The following is an 18,643-nucleotide window of genomic DNA, read 5'->3' as shown; positions in this document are numbered from 1 at the left end:
ATTTTAACGTTTTAAGTGTGTGTTTTTTTTGCCTCAGCTGAAACACAGAGACTGCTGATATACAAAACACTTTGTCACATGTGTCACACACAGGAATGTTGGCGAGATAAATTAAAATATTCCAGACAAGAAAAGTCTTTGAAGCTGGGGTTTGGTCTGCACCCAGGTCCCCACCTTCACCATTACCACCTACTATTGCACGTTACAACCCTTTGTGGTAAAGTCACTTTTCTTTCACGATAGTTTACTCCTGTGATCATTCTCTCAGCAGACAAGCATGCTAACCAAGCAGTGACTGGCCAGGTGTGTAGAGGTGAGATAGTAAGAAGGGTTTGAACTTATTGGTCAGCCCCTTATACTCACTTGTGGCAATTAATTTTGTAAAAAATATAAGTTCAGCAATGCTGACAGAGAAAGACTGAATTAAATTGTACACCATTGTTACTGTATTTTAACTGTTACTTCACACCTGTCTCCTACAAATAATAGGTCCCTACACAGTAAACATTAAATTCTCGTCTGTGTTTTAAAAGAAACTTTATTTTGCTTTGACACTAATCTAAGACTAATAATGTAAGCCAGTTTGAAAGAACCCCAAAGTCCCATAAGAAGGTAGGAGGGAGGCAAACATCAGCTATAGGACTTTCACCCAGGAGATCAGGGTTTGCATCCCATGTGGGGCTATTATTCTTAGATTTAAGTTTTATTTTCACTTGTTGCTTACTTGTAGTTTTCACTCAGTTGCCATGTGCAGAAACTGCAAGGTTAGCATGATATAGATTCAAAATACAACATTTTCGCAACACGTTTGAAGCTTGTCCTCCATCTTCTGGCTCACCAGGGGGATGTCCTGCTCAGTATAATGTATGATCAGTTGGTTGTAAAGCAGTGAGAGTAAAGCAATTAAATAAATAAATAAATGGCAAAGATATGTTGATTTTAAACGTCACAAACAAGTGTAACCCAGCGTAAAATGTAGTTTAGTTGTATCGAAATGTGATATTGGAGATAAGGCTGGGTCAGAGGATACAACACACGGAGAAGTTTGTTTAGAGCCTCACCCAACCTTGAGGCTGGAGGGGCTATTGTCTTGAGCAGTAACTATTTCCCCTCATGCATCACAGGGGGATGTGAACATCAGCCCAGTTCAATCAGTTCAATACCTTGAATTAGTGTGGTTGTTGCATCAATCCACCTGTCGATGCTCCATCTTATTCTCCTTCATAGACGATATATGGATACCTGAACTTCTCGTCTTGAGGCAGCAGCTCATTGCCAGTCATGGTTTGTGTCAGTGCACACCGCTCTGAAGCTGCATTTTTCTACTTTTTTTTTTTTTTTTTACATAGGAAGAAGTGACATGGGCAGACAATGTTCTAGAGAGGACAATATCTAAACAAGAGAGGAGTGAGACCCTAGAAGTCCTGAGGGTCTGCGGCGGGATCTGATCCCTCTTGACAGGAGACGGTTCATGTGATCGGCAAGAGAGAAGCTTAACCCCCTAGGCCGCATCACACCCTCTTTCAGTCCGCTGCTTTAGATGAAAGGATGTGAGCTGATTTCATGCAGTGTGTTGGACATATATGGAGAGGGGAGGATTTAGCCACAGAAGCTGTGAACATTGTGCAACTTTGTGTACGACAATGTGAAAGTCAACACACTTAAGAAAGAAGCAACGTCTTCTTTGAACACTTTGAGAGAGAACATCCATCCAGACTGGTTTAATTCAGAGGCCTGGTGTTGCTACGGCTATGCCATACATCCCCATGAATATTTTAGGTGCTTCTTATATCTATGCACTCAAACAGCGTACATGTGCTGTTTGTTCGCTCCTGAGCTGTTTTTAAAATGTGTTCCACACACTCGCTAAAAGAGAAATAAGCATTGGTGGTCTGAGGGATTGGTGCAGGAGTGAGATAAGAGATAGGACCCATTAGCCTGGGCAGTTAGCCTATTTAAAGGCAGTTAATTATTTACCTCATTTACACTACAGAGCTAACTGGGCCAGCCAGAGTTTACTCATTAGACTGCTTTTTCTGATTGAGCCAGACACAGCTAACTAGGGGGTTCACTTGTTCAATTTTACAAAGATGATATCTCAGCTCCGATAGTCTGGGTGCTTTTAAACTGTATTTTTGATGCAGTGTGGAGCTCGACCTGGTCAAAGCCGGCCTCATGTGGCACAGTGGCAGCGCAACGGGGGTTGACTTTAAGTCCTTCAGTAATAATTAGACTGGTGCACGGTGGGAGTTCACTGCAGGGCCTTATGCCCGCAGGCTGAACACACAGACACTACCACACATGTGCATACCCCAGAAACACACATGCGTGCACACAACAGTGGACGCATGAATGAACACAAACCGATACACAGAAAGTTTGCATACACACACACACATACACACAAAAAAAAATGCTTCAGGTCTCATTTGTGGTCATTTGGACTTTAGGAAACCCTGAGTTTTAAACACATGTACACACATTTAAAGTTTGGTTATGAACACAGACAGCGGTGGTTGATTAATATGTTTGTGTGTGTGTTAGTGTGTTTTTGTGTGTGTGTTCTCTGTTGAGCCCATTTATCTGTGAGGGTGTTACTTTTTCTAGGCCAGTTGGTTGCAGCGGACAGGCTGGTGAATCTATCACACTGAGAGAGCCAATAGTCTGACCAGCTAGACAGCCTTTTCTCTTCTCTTCTCTTCTCTTCTCTTCTCTTCTCTTCTCTTCTCTTCTCTTCTCTTCTCTTCTCTTCTCTTCTCCCTCCACCTCTCAGCACCATCTGCCAACACGTCAACCCTTTCCCACCCTTCCTCCCTCCCTTTTTCTATGCTTTTTTTTTTTTCTTTTCCTTTTTCTGCTGAGGTTAAAAGAGAGGCAGGGTCAGTAGCACTCACAGAAACAGAAACAGGAAGGACAGGAGATGAGAGGCGCTACATGGCAGGTGAGAGGCAAAATTCCCTGTGTGAATTTACTCCTTTTTCCTGACTCATCTGCCCATTTTTGTCTTGTTTACTCACACTACCTTTTTTTTCTCTTCTTTTTTCCTTAAACAGTTTTACTCTTTCCATTTCTGTGTTTTTTGATCCTCCATAATTTCATTTTCTTCACCTCACATTGCTCATTTTCTCTTATTTGATCTGCTAAACCTCCCCTCTCTATTTTTACCCCATCTTTCCCGGTCCCTTGTTGCAGGGTAGAACACATGTCACATGTGTTTGCCTGAGATGTGTGAGAAAGAGTGTGAAACAGAGAAAAAAGGGAGTGTGTGTGTTAGTATGTATATGCATGTGTGTGAGAGAGGGAGAGTGGTGTTTTTCTGGTCGCACAATGTTAGTGCTCCCCACACAGCTTTGGCAGCTGACACAGTGCGGAAGAAATAAGTGGGTAGGCAACATACATTAATGCATTCACGCACGTACACACAGCACAGTGAAATAATCATTGAGCTACTGAATGTGGCAATCAGCCAATTCTTTTTTTTTCTGAGGCAGTATGTTTGATTTGTGTCATCCTGCATGTATGTGTGTTGTTGTTTTTTTTTTTAGTGCATGCAAGTGGAAGCAGAGCTGGAGGGTTGTCATCATGCTAAGATCAATAAAGTGTGAATTTATAAGTTGATTTATTCCCAGAGTGCTTGCTCTGCAGCGTGCGCCGCTACACTAAACCACCACTGGCTTCCTGGCTTCATGTTATGCTGGTGTCAGGCTGACTCACCAGGTGAATTGTGTGTTTTGCACGCATGTCAAACGTCTTACTCCGTGATCGCCCGACTGTGTTAGGATTTGCATGCAAACGTGCATGTCTGCCCGCGCATGCGTGAGTCTCGCTGTGTAAGTAGAAAGTAGTAATTAATGAGCACAGGGACCCCATATTTATTTATAACTCATGTTTCTGTGAGCGTGTTAACACTTCAGCCCAGACTTCTTATACTGTACATTTGAATATTTTATGCATGTTGGCTGTGTGTGTGTGTGTGTGTGTGTGTGTGTGTGTGTGTGTGTGTGAGCTGTTTTTACCTGTCATAGCGAGTGCAGGAGGATGTAATGTGACTTGGCAGCATTGTAAGGGATCTACTCTTCTATAGCGACATACAGCACACCGTTCCACTCCTGCCCCATTTCTCTGCTTTGTATCATCTGACCAACCAGCATATATACGAGTATAACCTCAGAATTTCCTAACGCCATCTCCCTTTTTCGCACATTTAACTGATTTCTGCCTGTTTTTCCTATTTTTTCTCTCCCTTTCATCTCCTCTCTGTCTCCTTTTTAGCACCCTTTCACATCTTCAACTGTTGACATAGGAAGCAGTCAGATGGCCCGATGCTAATTAGCATCACCACCCTCATTAACGTCCACCGGCGGAAGTAGCCGTAATGCTACCGTAGCTTCAACTACAAGGAGTTGGCTGCGCGCTCCAATGAATAATAGATGGTGTGTCACTTCCTTTATCGCTAATGAAAGCAGGCAGCTGTTCTTCGTAGTGGAGAACCACTACAGGGTGTGAGGACAGCCGTCTGAAAAAAGGAGGATGCTTTCATTCTGTGTATGCAGACATGAAGAGATTGAGCAAAAGACAAGAGGAGATAAGAAAACAGTTGCAGGGAGGGTGTGGCGTGGGGGTTATCTGTCCTTTGACAGACAAGGCAGATGCCAGACATGGGGCGGCCAAGGTCATGTCCACACCAATGTAGATAAGGTTAAAATGGCATCTTTTCTTTTCCCTTTCCCTTTTTTTTTACGCTGAGATTCCCTTGGTTTTCAACCACCAAAAACACTGTCTACCTCTCACTCTTTGTGTCTTTAAAAATAGCCCGTCATGTAGTACTGGTGGCTTAGGATTAAGTATTAAATAGAGATTTGATTAATGCAGTAGTCTTAGCGTGCACCTGGAGTGGATGGTACCATTTATGATACACAGTTGAGTCACTTTTTTATTCTGAGCAGTCACTCAGGAAGAGAGTGATACATTGTGTCAATGGACACACCTGCGGCGTGTGCTCATTCACAGCATACTACAATTAAGAATACAGCTCAGAAAGGTGACATATCCATGCCGTTAAAATATTCTGTTTACTCGACCAGAAAAAAAAAAGACAGTTAAGAGAGTTAATTTGGCTTTATAGACCCTCTCTGGTCATTGATTTAACATCTAGAAGTTAATTTCTGTGTATCCAAGTTACATATTTACACTTCCTTTTCCATGACAATAATCCTTTTTCTCCCTTAGAATAGCTCAGATGTAACCCTAAAACATTGCTTCCTCTCTCTCCAATTACTCAGACACTGAGAAGAGTTAGTAGAAACCAATCTATGCAACACAATGACTAACTGAAATATTGGAGCAATTCAGCTATATATGTTCAAACCAGAAACTGGTTCTGAAGGAAAATATGGATAGAGAAACCCTGATTTAACAAAGTTACATTTAAAAAAAAATATTTTGAGTTTTTGGAGAACTGCATGGTGTTAATGTGAACAGTGTGTAATAGTTACGATCTGGCCTGCAGTGTTACCAGTGTTATTGTTCCATCGTTCACTGGTTCACAAAGATTCTGCTCTGCGGCCTTTTATGATCACAGTGTGACATTTTTAAGCCGGTGCTGGTGGTCCAAAGAAGTCTTGTCCTCTTCCTTCACAACATGCAGTTTGTTACTGGAGGAAAAGTAAACATACAATAAAAAGTTTTGGTAAATTGAACCGGGAGTTGGAGATCCCGGCTTTATACGCTGAAACATCTTCCTGAATTTCAGTGGAATCCTTGGGCTCAGTAGTTTGATGCTCTTATAGCTAATTTCCTTATGTAGAGGCAAAGGAAACTGGCAACTGCACAATAGAACAATAGACTTAAAAGACACTGGTTTGTGCTTTTTGGTCTTTATGTTTTTTATAAGCACCAATTTCCATTGTATGCCCTGGGATTCAAGAGGAAATTCTTTCCATTCAGTAGTCAGAATGAGAGTATATTGTTTAGTTTAAATTAAAATAATGACAGATCTTCACAGACACAGGCTCTTGTGTCTTGCGGCTTCTGCAAATAACTGATAACCAACAAACAACAGGAGGTGACCGGCTTTTAAACTCATTTTCGCGCATATCTTCCACTACTGTACGGACAAAATCAGCTTATTAGAGATTCATTAAAATTAATGTTCCCCCCAAAGATGGGTTCCTTATGAAAGGACCCAGGAAAGACTGGAGACTGAATTTACAGTCTTTCAGAGAGTAAAGCAGTTTCAACTGACCTATGATAAAACAGTAGCCTAGTCGCTGCAGCCCTGCGGGATAATTTTGTCACTGTTTAATGAAGCCCATATACAGAAGTTCCCGCTCTCATTTTCTCCCCGGAGTTGAGAGCCAGATGTTGTTTAGCACAAAGGGAACAGTCTGGCCCCTGCTGAATACAGACACTGTCAAACTGGACTTGACTAGATCACACTAGATTAGAACTGAAAAGAAGAAGTATGAAAGATAAGTTAAAATGTATCTGGAGACTGGAGTACGACTGAAGGCAAATTGGCTTAGAAGAGGATCGAGCTGGACAGTATTGTTGTAATGTACTATAGATAGGCAGAGATAATCTTAGACTGGAGTGGGATGGACCAGACTTTTCTCAAATAGTTCTTGTAGAGCAGAGAGAGATTGATCTGTTCCTGCAGAGCACACACAGACTAAGCTCCGCTATCTCAGATAAATGTCTCCCAGTCCTATCTTTATGATCTGGATGCTAACAGCGTCCTTCATTCGATCCGGTTCAGCAATCATAAACTTTCCAGTTCCCCGTTGTCTTGTCAATGAATTCCCTCAATTTTCTCAGTTCGCTGCTCAGGAGCGTCTTCGTTCTGTAGTGTGTCATTATGCAAAATTGTTATCCACACCTGCAACTCGCTAGATTGAACTAATTGCACCATCAGCTGCGTCCCTCACTCGCACTCGAATCATAGCGAACGTCTCTGTAATGGGACGCAGATGAGTACAAAATGGATAACATCAGATTCAATGAAACTGACAGAAAAAAAAAGTAACGTGATTGATTGCAGCTTTCATAAGAGCGAGACTTTAGCTGAACACTGACTGATGGTACATGCAAAAATGTAGTGTAAAAACAGCACAAGCAGAAAGGAATTAGAGGGTCAAGGAACCAGCTGAGTAATGCCAGCGTCACAGCAACAGTAATCTTTGCTTGCTTGCAATAGCTAGCATAGGCTGCTACTGGAACAACAAAATGTAGTAAACTCCAGTTATTGGTTCAACATCTCTCTGTAGAGCTGTTTCCATCACAACAATGCCTTCCTGTTTCAAAATGGCTTGAATGTAACTTTACACCATTGTTTCTCCAATGATCTCTTTACTACTCACTGCAGCTCAAGCACACCAGCTTACCAACACCTCTGCTCAGACGCTACACTCTGCGCTACACAGTGGCAAGGTGTAATATTGGAGTAATTCAGCTATACATGCTTGAAACTGCAAATGGTTCTGAAGAAGAAGAATAAAATAGAAACCCTCATCCCACAAGCAGACACAAATGGTTTCTCTGGGTTGTTACCTGTGAAACCCTGGAAGTCTGTAACCATGTTTTCGAAACTGTCATTGGAGTTTCAAGGTGGAAACCCTTTGCAATGGCATTAACTGTTGATTTCGCTTCTTTTGATGTGTCTTCCTGCTTATAACAAACACTATGTGGACATTTCATCAAGATAAAAAAATAGATTTTTACCATAGGTGGGGAAAACGTATTTATTTTTGAAAGTTACTTGCTTTAAAAGTATGAAAATAACTCTGAACCTGCTCGGGTATTGCATGAAAATCCTCCGTACTCACCGGTTTCAACTGATTTCTCAAGCAAGAGAAGGCAAAACTAGACCAAGCAAAGTGATGACGCAGAGGTTTAAGTTCAACACTGCTGCGTTTTTATAAAAACCCACTAACCTTAAACGTTAGAATTTATTCAAATACACTTAAATGTTAATAGGGTGCCCTTAAAAGCCTAAATTAAGTTGCAAATTTATCTTTGCCTGTGGTTCCCCCCATGGGTTATCACCTTTTTTGCTGTGTTGAAATTGCACTCTGGCAATCTTGTGCTGCAGTAGGCATTTAACACAACTACTGAGTACTTTGCATATGCATGTCTTTATCTGTGTCGCTGTGTTCGTCTGCACATGTGCTCTTGCTCAGATGTGTTGGCGTCTATCTGAGGCTGAGAGTAAGCGTATTAAGCTTTACAGTCCTGCTTACATTCTCAGGGTAGTACAAGAGTGAGCAGAGATAGCTGGTCCCATGTCAGGGCTGTGATAACGACTCAGGACCTGTGTTATTGTTGCTGCCTGTTTCTCTCTCTCGTCCAGCACTGCTTCCTCACCGCCACTTTCACATAACTGATGAACACTCAGAGCCACAGCTGCTCGATACTTCAGAGTATATGAGGGATTGTAATGCATTCATTCATGTTTTTTTTTTAATGAGATAGACTATGAGATGGAAAATGAGCCAAGCTGTAAGAGAGGGAAACTCTGCCCTGCATCTATGAGATATGAGCACAGCTGCCACTCCCATCTCTGCCTCTTTTTCACTTTCTCACCCACCTCCTCCTCCCTCTCTCTCCCATCCACCCACCTCTCGCCCCCCCTCCCTGCTCTCTCCAGTCTTATTTCCTGCTGGTCTGTCTTCTATCCAGTCCTGCTCTGTGTCAGTGTATCACACTAATTCAATCTCCAGTACACAGGCACTCCAATGTAATGACCCATGACATTCAATTAATGCTTCTTGGTAGGTTAGGTCAGCAGTAATTTTGTGTGCATACGTGCGTTTGTCTGGTGTGTATGTGTGAATCCCTGAGTGGGTGTTGTGTGTGTAATTTGACAAGGATGGCAGTTAGTGTAACCCTGTTCCTCACATACTGCAATTATAAAAACTTTAATATCTCTGAAGTGGCTTGGAAGTGGCTTTCTTCATAAACTTTCAAATGTTCTTACAGTGTTTGTTTTACAATGCGATTTTGAGCATTTCGTTGATTCCCTGGGTCTCGACTTCATTCAAACCCTTCAAAAATTAACTTCATTAAAGTTTCCACGCTGCAACCTCCGGCTGTCAGTATGAACTTATTTACTGTGCTGTCATTGCTCCTTTCTTCCAGGCCTCACATTAGCGATGTCGTCGCCTCTCAACCAGCTGTCATGCTTATTGGATTGGTGTTGAGAGATTACCGTGTGTCCTTTGAAGGGTTACGTGTATGTGTGAGACATGGAGTCTCATGAAGTGTTGAAACACAGTGACTCAACCAGACACATGTTAACCTGCCAGAGAAGCTACACACATGAACAAAGAGAGTGATTAAATTGGTGTCGACAAACACAAACACACTTTTGGACACACATACCCATGACTTCCTTTTTAGCTTTTGTGTAGCCTGTAGCAAATACTTTCATTTTGGATTACCATGGCCTTTATGGGCTCTCAGCTCATGTCATTATGACTGTAATCCAGTGTGGATTGTGCATCATCACTGTCACCAGGGGCTTCCAATATTTAATTACTTACCTAACCTGGATAATCTACTAGTTGCCCTGCTGAAATAACACTGCCTGTGTACACAAACTTATGCATTACCAGCATCTATTTATAAATTGATATCGTAGCTCATTATATATGGTAATCATCCGTATTACGCTGCTGAAGCTCAACAAATGCAACATGATTCTTCTGCTGCTTGGAGACCTTCTTGATTTGCCACACGCACGTGCTAGGAGTGACTTTAATTAAGAGAGGAAACTTTAAAAATCCTTTCAACTCCACTGTAGGGAAGGTCAGGTAGACTGTCTCATTAGGGAAATTCCTAGCAGTTCTGTCAAACCACTGATTGTTACCGGCATTTTTTTCCCACATTGCCATCTTTTCTGTCACTTTTGCCCTTCTCATCCCATCCTGTCATACCTGTCAGCCACATGTAAGCTCCTTTTTCTCATATACTTCATCCTTCCTTCTTATCTCCTCCTCCCTTTTTAAAAAAAAAATCTTTCTTCTCCCTTTGTCACTGCTCCATTCTCTCCCGCTCTACCTCTGTCTCTCCATTTCAGTAACGATCTAATTAAGGAGGGTTTTGTTGCCTGCCCACTGTGTATAATTGCCAGTGGGGTCTGCCTGTACTTCACTCAGCAATTACGAGCAGCATTCTTTTGCTCCCAAATCGGCTAATTAAGCCTTAAGGACAGCGAGCTGATCGTAGTCGCATTAGGCATCACGAGGAGTCAGGAATGCCTGTGCTCTTCTCACTCCTGGGACACACAGAAGTAGTGGATTGTAGAATGGTTGCCATGGTAGCAATCACACGGTGTCAGATCCTTTGCGGTGACTGTCAGTCAGTTGATATCCGTGCGCCTCTTCATGTGTGTGTGTGTGTTTGTTCATCTGTAACAGAGACAACAATTCTGCTCCAGGTCACCTATTCTTTTCATTATTAAGGCTCAATCTGTGAAGACAGGACAGGGGGCCAAATCGAGCTTGTCACAGTTCCTGTTTGGGTCCCTGGGTGGACCGCCTGTCATTTTGATTGATTACATTGCCAGCTCATGTAATGCTTGCCTTGCAGTATGTCCTCACTCAGTGCTGCACAACACACAACGTGCCCCATGGCCACAGCTATGCACTTACTTCAAACTGCTGTATGTAATCCTGACACTGTGCGGTGCAAACACACCAGCATATCTAAGTATGCCGCAATGGATGCAGTTTTACTGTTTAAACCCATTAGAGTAACTGCTCTGTCACATGGAACATTTGGTGCAAAATCATATAAAGTGCTACGGAGAAAATGCCAACTGGTTAGTCAGTACTGAGACTCTTTATGGAGTAGGTATTTTTTTCAGTATACTTCTTGCAGAAAGTTACAACACTGAGGTGTGTGTTCTCATTCTTTATCCACACATCAAAGCAGCCATTTCAAATGGGAAAACTACCTCTTAAGAGATAGTGTTTTCATATTCCCACAAGACCTCTAGCTTTCCTTTGTGTAAAAATGGCATCAAAATAAGAAACGAAATGACAACTGACAGAGAAAACACCACTAAAGCAAAATGGCATGCACTGTTGCACTATTATAACTATCTGTATTATGATATTCCATCAGTTATAATATCCGCAGTAACCTGAAACTCAGGGGTATAATAAAACACAATGCACGAAAGAATTGTGTAAAAACTCATCTGCAGTATCTGTTCCAATACATATACTGCATATACTGTGGTGGACCACCTACTAAACATAATGAAAATGCTAATTTACACCTCTGAAACTGCCTCACACGTTGAAGTCTGAACTCCAGCACTTATTAAACCACAGCTTCGGGCACTTGTGTGCTATGTCTCCTACGTAGCAGATATTTTCTCCAGTGGCACAAATTTGCATGGAAATTGCGTGAATAATGTGTGCCTATTTGCTAAATAGCCTTAGAGCTGATATTTGGCTGTAGAGCCTTAAGTGTTCATTTAATATGGATTTGAACTGTGCAACTCACTCAAAGCTGGGCGAATTGCCTGGGTTTTATTATTAGTATTGGATATTTTATTAGGAAGCTTTACATAAGCCTTTTAAAGTTTTGACTCCACATTCTGAATTGTTTTGTACCTCACTTACCTCTACTCTGTGGTAAGCTCATTGTAAAAGAGTGCAGGCAGCTCTGGTTTCTTGGCTTCTCCATCTGGAACAAATGATATAAAGTGGCAACAAATGGCCCCTGCAGTGGGCCTGTCCAATGCTGTGCTGACTTTTAATGGCTCCTAAAGGTTGGGATTGGAAAACTAAATTAAATGAAGCTAATGCACACAATGACACTGCATTTAACGTCACTGTGCTATTAATATTTGCTTTTGCCTGTTATAACTTAACAATGCTCCAAGAGAGTAGTTAACAGCATGTTTATTTTTAAATGTAATAAAAATATGTATTTTCTTGGCTGCATATGAGCCTAATGATTGAAATGCTGTTCCTCACCTCCCTCAGTATAACCTTCTGGACTGTTGTCACTGCTGCACTAATGTATATTAAACAGTTCTAGGGCAATTGGCATAAAAATACTGTTGCAAATTACTTAGCTTAGGTTTTATTGCTCATATTTAATCATTCACTTACAGGATCTTTTGTTATTGTATTGTTTAAATAATCTTCTAAAGTTGGTTTCAATGAATCTTTTCCTTTCTAATATATTATTTTATGTACATTTCATGCACCTTGTTTTATTTTTGGGTTTAGTTGTATCTTGGTGTGTAATAGTTTTACCAGTCCATTTTTACTATTTTGTCCACTTGTCAGTGACACTATGTCCTATGAAACATATCCAACGTGTGAAAGGGGCCTCTCAAGTAAAGTCGGATTTTTCCACATAAGTCAGTCTATTTTACAGCACTTTTCTGGCTCCCAGCAAAAGTTAAGACATGGTCTTACATAACCAATCAAATATGTCGTCTGAGAGAAGTCATTTTGTCCTATTTTAGTTGTAAAATAACAGCAGCTTTGACAACTTCAAATGGCACATTTCCTGCAACCATATCCACACTGTTTTCCGTTTTTCCTTGATTACACAGATTTGTCATTTTCCCGATGTAAAAAATAGATGGGGATTTTTTTTTTCAGTATGTGAATACCACAAATTTCACTTTTGTAGAATTCAGTTCTGTTCGGACGATAATGATGGGCAATATTTTTGTATCTTACATGGATGTCTCATTTCTGCTTCATCCAGGCTGCCAGCTCCAACTGTAGCAAACCCAAGTAGATGACTGAGAACTCAGCCTCCCATGATGGACAAGAAAAGTGGTGAGTGTCTCTAAGCCTGTATTTAAACAAACAATCACTTTGCTTTCACCATGTGCCACAAACCACATCTTCTTTTTTTCCTTTTTTTTTAAAGCTATAATAGCTGTAAATAGTGATAAAGCATTTTCATATAATTTTTGTTCATTATTCAATTCACTAGGTGCCATTAAGAAAATGAACCATTTGGCCTGCTGTTGCTGTATGTTGCCAAAAGCAACTAAGGGCTTATTTTCTTCAGGTGATAACCACCCTTGTCTCATACTGTATTCATAAGTTGACACAGCATGAGCAGCATTTTACATGCTGATTAGTTTGTTTTGGCGCAATCACTGCATGATAATTACTTCCCAGTAAGTGATAGGGTTTACATAATGAAGCGCCATGTGTTCAGCACAATACCGCCTGTCTGTACAAGTGGGTGAAAAGGAATAATAATGTTGATAATAATCTATGATTTGGTTCATGTTCATTTTGTCAAGCCATTGTCACACGTTTAGTTCTTTAATTTCAGCTGTTGCTATTATTAGTAGCAGTAGGTGGAGAAGCACTGACTGATTAACAGACCAATCGGTTGATGTTAATTCCTTACAGCCAACGGCTTTCAGACCAAGGCCACTGAGGGCGGTGTTCAGAGGAAGCAGCTGCCCTACTCAGTAGAGACTCCTTATGGCTTCCACCTGGACCTCGACTTCCTCAAATATGTTGATGACATTGAAAAAGGCAACACCATCAAAAGGGTCCACATCCAGCGCAGGGTAAAAGGCCCACCAAAATTCAGCACTCTACCAAGAAATTTTAGCCTTCCTGGACATGGAGCAAGGCCTGTCCCGAAGGAAAAGGACAGTTCATGGTCTGGAACATCCACCCTGGGACCTAAGCCTAAATCACGGGTGACTGAGGTGCAGCAGATCTTTGACTTCAGGGCAAGTGAAGGGGGAACTTCCAGCCAGAGCAGCAGGGGGGCAACCAGTCCAAGAACTAGCTATGTTTCAGCTAAACCTACAGATGAAGCAGGAACAGGGACTCGAGGTGGTGAAGACAAAGCTGTTGGAATTCAAAGTCGCCCAAATCTGCTCAGAGCATCGAGCATGCCCATCACCCTACAGCAGCGTAAAGGTTCAGATTCAAGCAGTCCTGATCGCACCTTGGGAACACCAGAAAATGGCTCAACGGAGAACATGTTTCGTGCTTCACCAGATGTTACAGAAAGACGGTGTGTTCCCCAGGATCGGGCAGGGCTTCACCAGCAGATTACAGTGGCACTGAAGCGGGTCAGAGAGCTAGAAGAGCAGGTTAAAACCATCCCAGAGCTAAAGGCTCAGATCTGCTCTTTGAGGGAGGAGAGGGAGCAGCTTCTGCTTCAGCTGCAAGCCCAGGCCCAAGCCCAGGTTTCCAGTTCATCCTCTACAGGAGCCACAAGTTATGATGCTAAGGCAAGCAACCGGACACAAGGACACAGACCTGCAGGAGGGCTTAATTTAACTCTGATTAGTCAACCTGCTGGAGGTGTAGAAGATTCAAAGCCTCTCCCAGCAAAGCCTGTATCAGGGAAAGAAAAACAAGGTGAGACAGAGAAAACTAAAGCCTTACCAAAGGAGGGAGAGAGTTCCTCAGCACACAGAGAAATGACTGGGTTGTCAGCACAAGAACTGGATAGACAAACACTGCCATCAGAAAAATTTGACAAACAAAAAGAGACATTAGAGAGTCCACTGGAGCATGCAGTGCAAAAGCTATCACGGGACATTGCAGGACAGGACTTAACATCACTTCGGGTGGCTATAAAAGAAGCAGAGACTAGCAATATTCCAGACAGCGGTGCATCAAAAGAAGGAAAACCTGAGGACCCAGATGGTATGCAGAAGCTGCAGGAGAAGTTAATGATACTGGAAGCTAAACTTAGCCAGGCTAGTCAAGAGCTGGAGAGAACTAATAGTCTTTTAAAAGAACAAATAGAGGAGAACAAGGTGAAGGAGGAGAGAATACTACAAATAAGTGAAGGAATGAGAGTAGAGGTTTGTACCCCAGAAGCACACGACCGGCCGAGAAGAGAAAGCATTGACACGGGGACGGTGACAGAGAGAATAGATTTTGCTAACCAAGAAACAGAGACAGAATCGCCTGGTACAGTAGATCAGGGGACAGACACTGATAAAATCTGTGTTGAAGTGTGTGTAATCACACCAAGAGCTGGAAGCATAGATCAAGGAACAGTGACTAGTAAAGTTAACACTCAGGACCAGGTGACAGAGATGGTGACAGAGATAGCAGCAATGAGTCCACCTAGACCCAGAGCCAACAGCATGGAACGAGGCACAATAACTGAGAGGATCACCACTCAGGATCAGACGACAGAGACGCCTGTAGCTCAGAGGGTAAACCAAGTCACGGAAACAGATGGAGAGACAGTGACAGACCATCCGCAGAGACCGAGGGCCAGCAGTGTAGATCGAGGGACGGAGACGGAAAGGGTGGGCACTGTGGACAGGGTGACAGAGACAGAGGTAGCGCAAAGGACAGACCAACAGACTGAAACAGAGACAGAAAGACGACAGGACAACAATCCAGCCAGAAATGTAGAAGCAGAGAGTCAAGTGACAGAAGATGTAGGCAGTCAAAGAGAAGATGCAGCTGCTGTGGTCAGTGAAAGAGCAGAAGATACGAGAGCAAACGAAAGAGCCAGTGAAAGTGTGATAGCAGAAGTAGTTATAGAGAGCTCAGTTGAAGCTGTAGAAAGCATAGTTGTCCAAACTTCAGTTTCAGATGCTATAAGCCAGAAAGAAGAGGGTGCCAGTCCAGTTCCTGAGACAGGAGAAGACAAAGTTAAAGTGAGTCCTGCACAGGATGACTCAGAAACGAAAGAAGTGATACCTGTAAAGACTGCAGAAACAGAAAATGTTGAAACAAAACAAGTTGCCCTGGAGACTGTTAAGAAAAAAGAAACAGTAGAAGGAGAGATTGTGTGTGCAACAATCAAAGAAACTGTGGTCACTGACACTGTTGTAATATCAGCAGAGAGTTCAGCTGTGAAGACTGTAGCTCCTGTAAGACCACAGAGAGGCCGAAAGCTCTCGGGGGAGCAGGCACAGCCGTCTCTTCCCCAACTTCAGGTTGTACCTGTCCGTCCTCGTAGGGGATCCAGTGAAACTCAAGCCCACCAGACCCAGCCCCAAACAAAAACTCAGCCATCGCCAGAAGTACAAAGTGCACCTGAGGCTGATGCTAAGTCCTCGGCACAGCTATCGGAACCACAGGTAAAACCTCAAACCCCATCTGTGTCTCACCTTGAGGACCCCACCCTGGCAAAGAAGACTCCTGAGGAATCTAGTGAGAAAAAGTCTCCATCACAACCTCAGGCTGCCACTCAGAGTCCGTCTCCAAGTTCCAGTGAAGTTAAAATCAGGCCCAAATCAATTCAAGCCCCATCTCAGTCTCAAACTTCTGCATCTCGTCGGGATTCCAAAGAGCTTAAAGCACCACAGAAGGGGTCCAGTGTATCACAAACATCTAGACGTGGGTCAGGAGAAGCCCAGACCCGCCCAACTCGCCAGGTATCAAGTGATGCCCAGCCTCAGTCTCAGGGCTCTCGTAGAAGCTCCAGTGAGAGTCAACCTCCTAACAAAGATGCTGGTGAGACACAATCATTGCGCAGAGGTTCGAGCGAAGCAGCTCAGCGTCGTGGTTCAAGCGAGGCCCAGGCCTCGCGTCGGGACACCGGTGAGGCACAACCTCCTCGTCGAGGCTCCAGTGAGTCACCAACATCGCCTGCAGCTTTGGGTCAAGTTGTAACTCGGTTAACAGGGCTTCTGGGAGAGCAGTGGGCACAGCTGGGAAGTGGCTCTGGGGCTCAACAGACGACCGGCCAGCAAGAGAGCCCCAGCACACAGAAACAGACGACAGGGAAAAGAGCAGAGGCAGTAAAGGGAACCTCAGCCAAGCCTTCGGGGAAAGCAGTCCCTGCAGCAACAACAACAGGGAAAGCAGCAGGGAAGCCTGGTCCTTCCAAAATGAGCTCCATTCAGAGTCAACTGGTCAGCTCCCTCAGTGTCCTCTCTGCGTTCTACTCCCCAGGACAGAAAGCGGCTGCTGCCAGCAAACAGCAAGAAAAAGGTAGGCCTGTGGTTCATTTGTGTATCTGTCTGTCTGAAAGCTGCTTACCTACTTGTAAGAGACTCAGTGAGCTGAATCCGTTCCTCTCTAATATTTATTGAAATGATCCCTTCACAAAGCATGATATTGTATTAGCTATGCCACTTAATTATGACAAGTCCCTTATGATCTCCAATTGCAAAGAAGAGGTAACATTAACATGTACATATAGCAGCTGGGAATACGAAATGCAGACAGGAGCAGCCAGACATGTCAGAATGGTGTGACAGATTTCTGTGGTGCCACTTGTTTACATAGAGCTCTGGTCTACCCTGCAGACCAGCATATTTTGTCAGCTAGTGTTAGATGCACACTCTTACTATCATACTGAGAACAAAGTGGTGTATTTACAGCATGCTGGTCTGTCTTAGTGGCTGCAGTTTCTTTTGACTGAAACCTGAAACCCACCAGTCCTATTCAATTATTTAGAAACACCATTGGGACCATATGCTGTCAGATTATGTCTTTTGGTCCTATCAATAGTGCTACATCAACACAATGATTGTTGTTTACCTGATTTATCAGGTTTGCAACGCTGCGGTAGGGTCAAAGTGAAGGGCATTGTCTGGAAAATTCTCAGCTTGTCTGAAATATGATATTTTGCATGTACTTCATCATGATACATTGCCAGGAGTCTAATGACGAGGGATCGTTCAAATATCAGTCAGGTCGATTATTGGATCTGATACTCTGCATTTTTTCAATTATTGGTTCTGCTAATTTTTTTTTTTCAAAGATTCCCATTAAATATACGCACTTATAAACAAACTAATTTGGTTCTAATGCAGCTTCCTCTCTCTATCTGTAATCACCACTCTGTGACCTCAGAGCACTATGTGACTGGTTGCATGTCAGGGGTAATCAACACTGAAGGATAAATGTTGTAAGGGTCTATCTTAAATAAACATATATCACATAAACAAACCAAGACATTCCGACATAGTGTTGTGTTAAATTGACACCAGGATTTTTGGTGCAAATGTATTTGGACTCCAAATATAAAATAATGCTCTTGAGAGAACCATATGGGTCAACACCTAATGTGGACTCAATGATTTAATGCTGCATCTATCCACCAACTCTCAGTATATTCTGCTGTGGCACTTCTCTAACAATGCAGAGGCCAAGTGAACTCAAGCCTACAAAGTGCTATGCAATGTGTTTTTTATTCAGACACACAAAACACACCTGCTACCAGGACACTTTGGTTTATGGCAGGGCCTGGGATTGAACCACCAGCCTTAGGATTAGTGGACAACCCACTCCACCACCTGAGCCACTTCTTGTGCTTTTTCTTTATCACTTGGCACAACTTGCTTTGCTATTTACTATATACAACACATTTATATTCATAGCTCGGTGGTAGCTCATTTTAAGTCGATATGCAATACATGCTATGTTTCAGAGATATAGTAACTATTGATGACTTGAAACAACATGGTTCACTGACCTCCAAGAGCACATCAAGCACATGTTTCTTTTTCCAAAAACTATTTAAGAATACACACTCACACAGGGAAGTGCACGCATGCATATGGGCACTTACTTGCAGTGAGTGGACTTGAGCACAGGCCCTCACACATACATCAAACACGATGCCTCTCTTCCCTCCCTTAATGTCTCACTGTTCCGTTTCTGGCCAGGAGCTGGAGCACAGAATCACTCTGCTATCACACGCATATTTT

At 42.8% G+C, this 18,643-nt stretch overlaps 1 protein-coding gene and 1 pseudogene across 1 annotated transcript in view; one reads left to right on the top strand and one right to left on the bottom strand.

Annotated features, from left to right (window-relative positions):
• Window positions 1-1,283, bottom strand: part of LOC103361948 (plasma membrane calcium-transporting ATPase 4-like) — a 31,704-nt pseudogene extending 30,421 nt beyond the window's left edge.
• Window positions 1-18,643, top strand: part of kank4 (KN motif and ankyrin repeat domains 4) — a 90,639-nt gene that overhangs the window by 52,752 nt on the left and 19,244 nt on the right. Inside the window, exons 2-3 of the mRNA XM_008288165.1 lie at window positions 12,736-12,809; window positions 13,401-16,919. Of these exons, the coding sequence (XP_008286387.1) occupies window positions 12,791-12,809; window positions 13,401-16,919 (3,538 nt within the window). The 5' untranslated portion in view covers window positions 12,736-12,790. The remainder of the gene's footprint in view (window positions 1-12,735; window positions 12,810-13,400; window positions 16,920-18,643) is intronic.

This window comes from Stegastes partitus, unplaced genomic scaffold (assembly GCF_000690725.1).
Source record: "Stegastes partitus isolate 25-593 unplaced genomic scaffold, Stegastes_partitus-1.0.2 Scaffold544, whole genome shotgun sequence".
Classification (NCBI taxonomy): domain Eukaryota; kingdom Metazoa; phylum Chordata; class Actinopteri; family Pomacentridae; genus Stegastes; species Stegastes partitus.
Note: the sequence above shows the minus strand (reverse complement) of the source record. Positions and strands in the feature narration are given on the sequence as shown.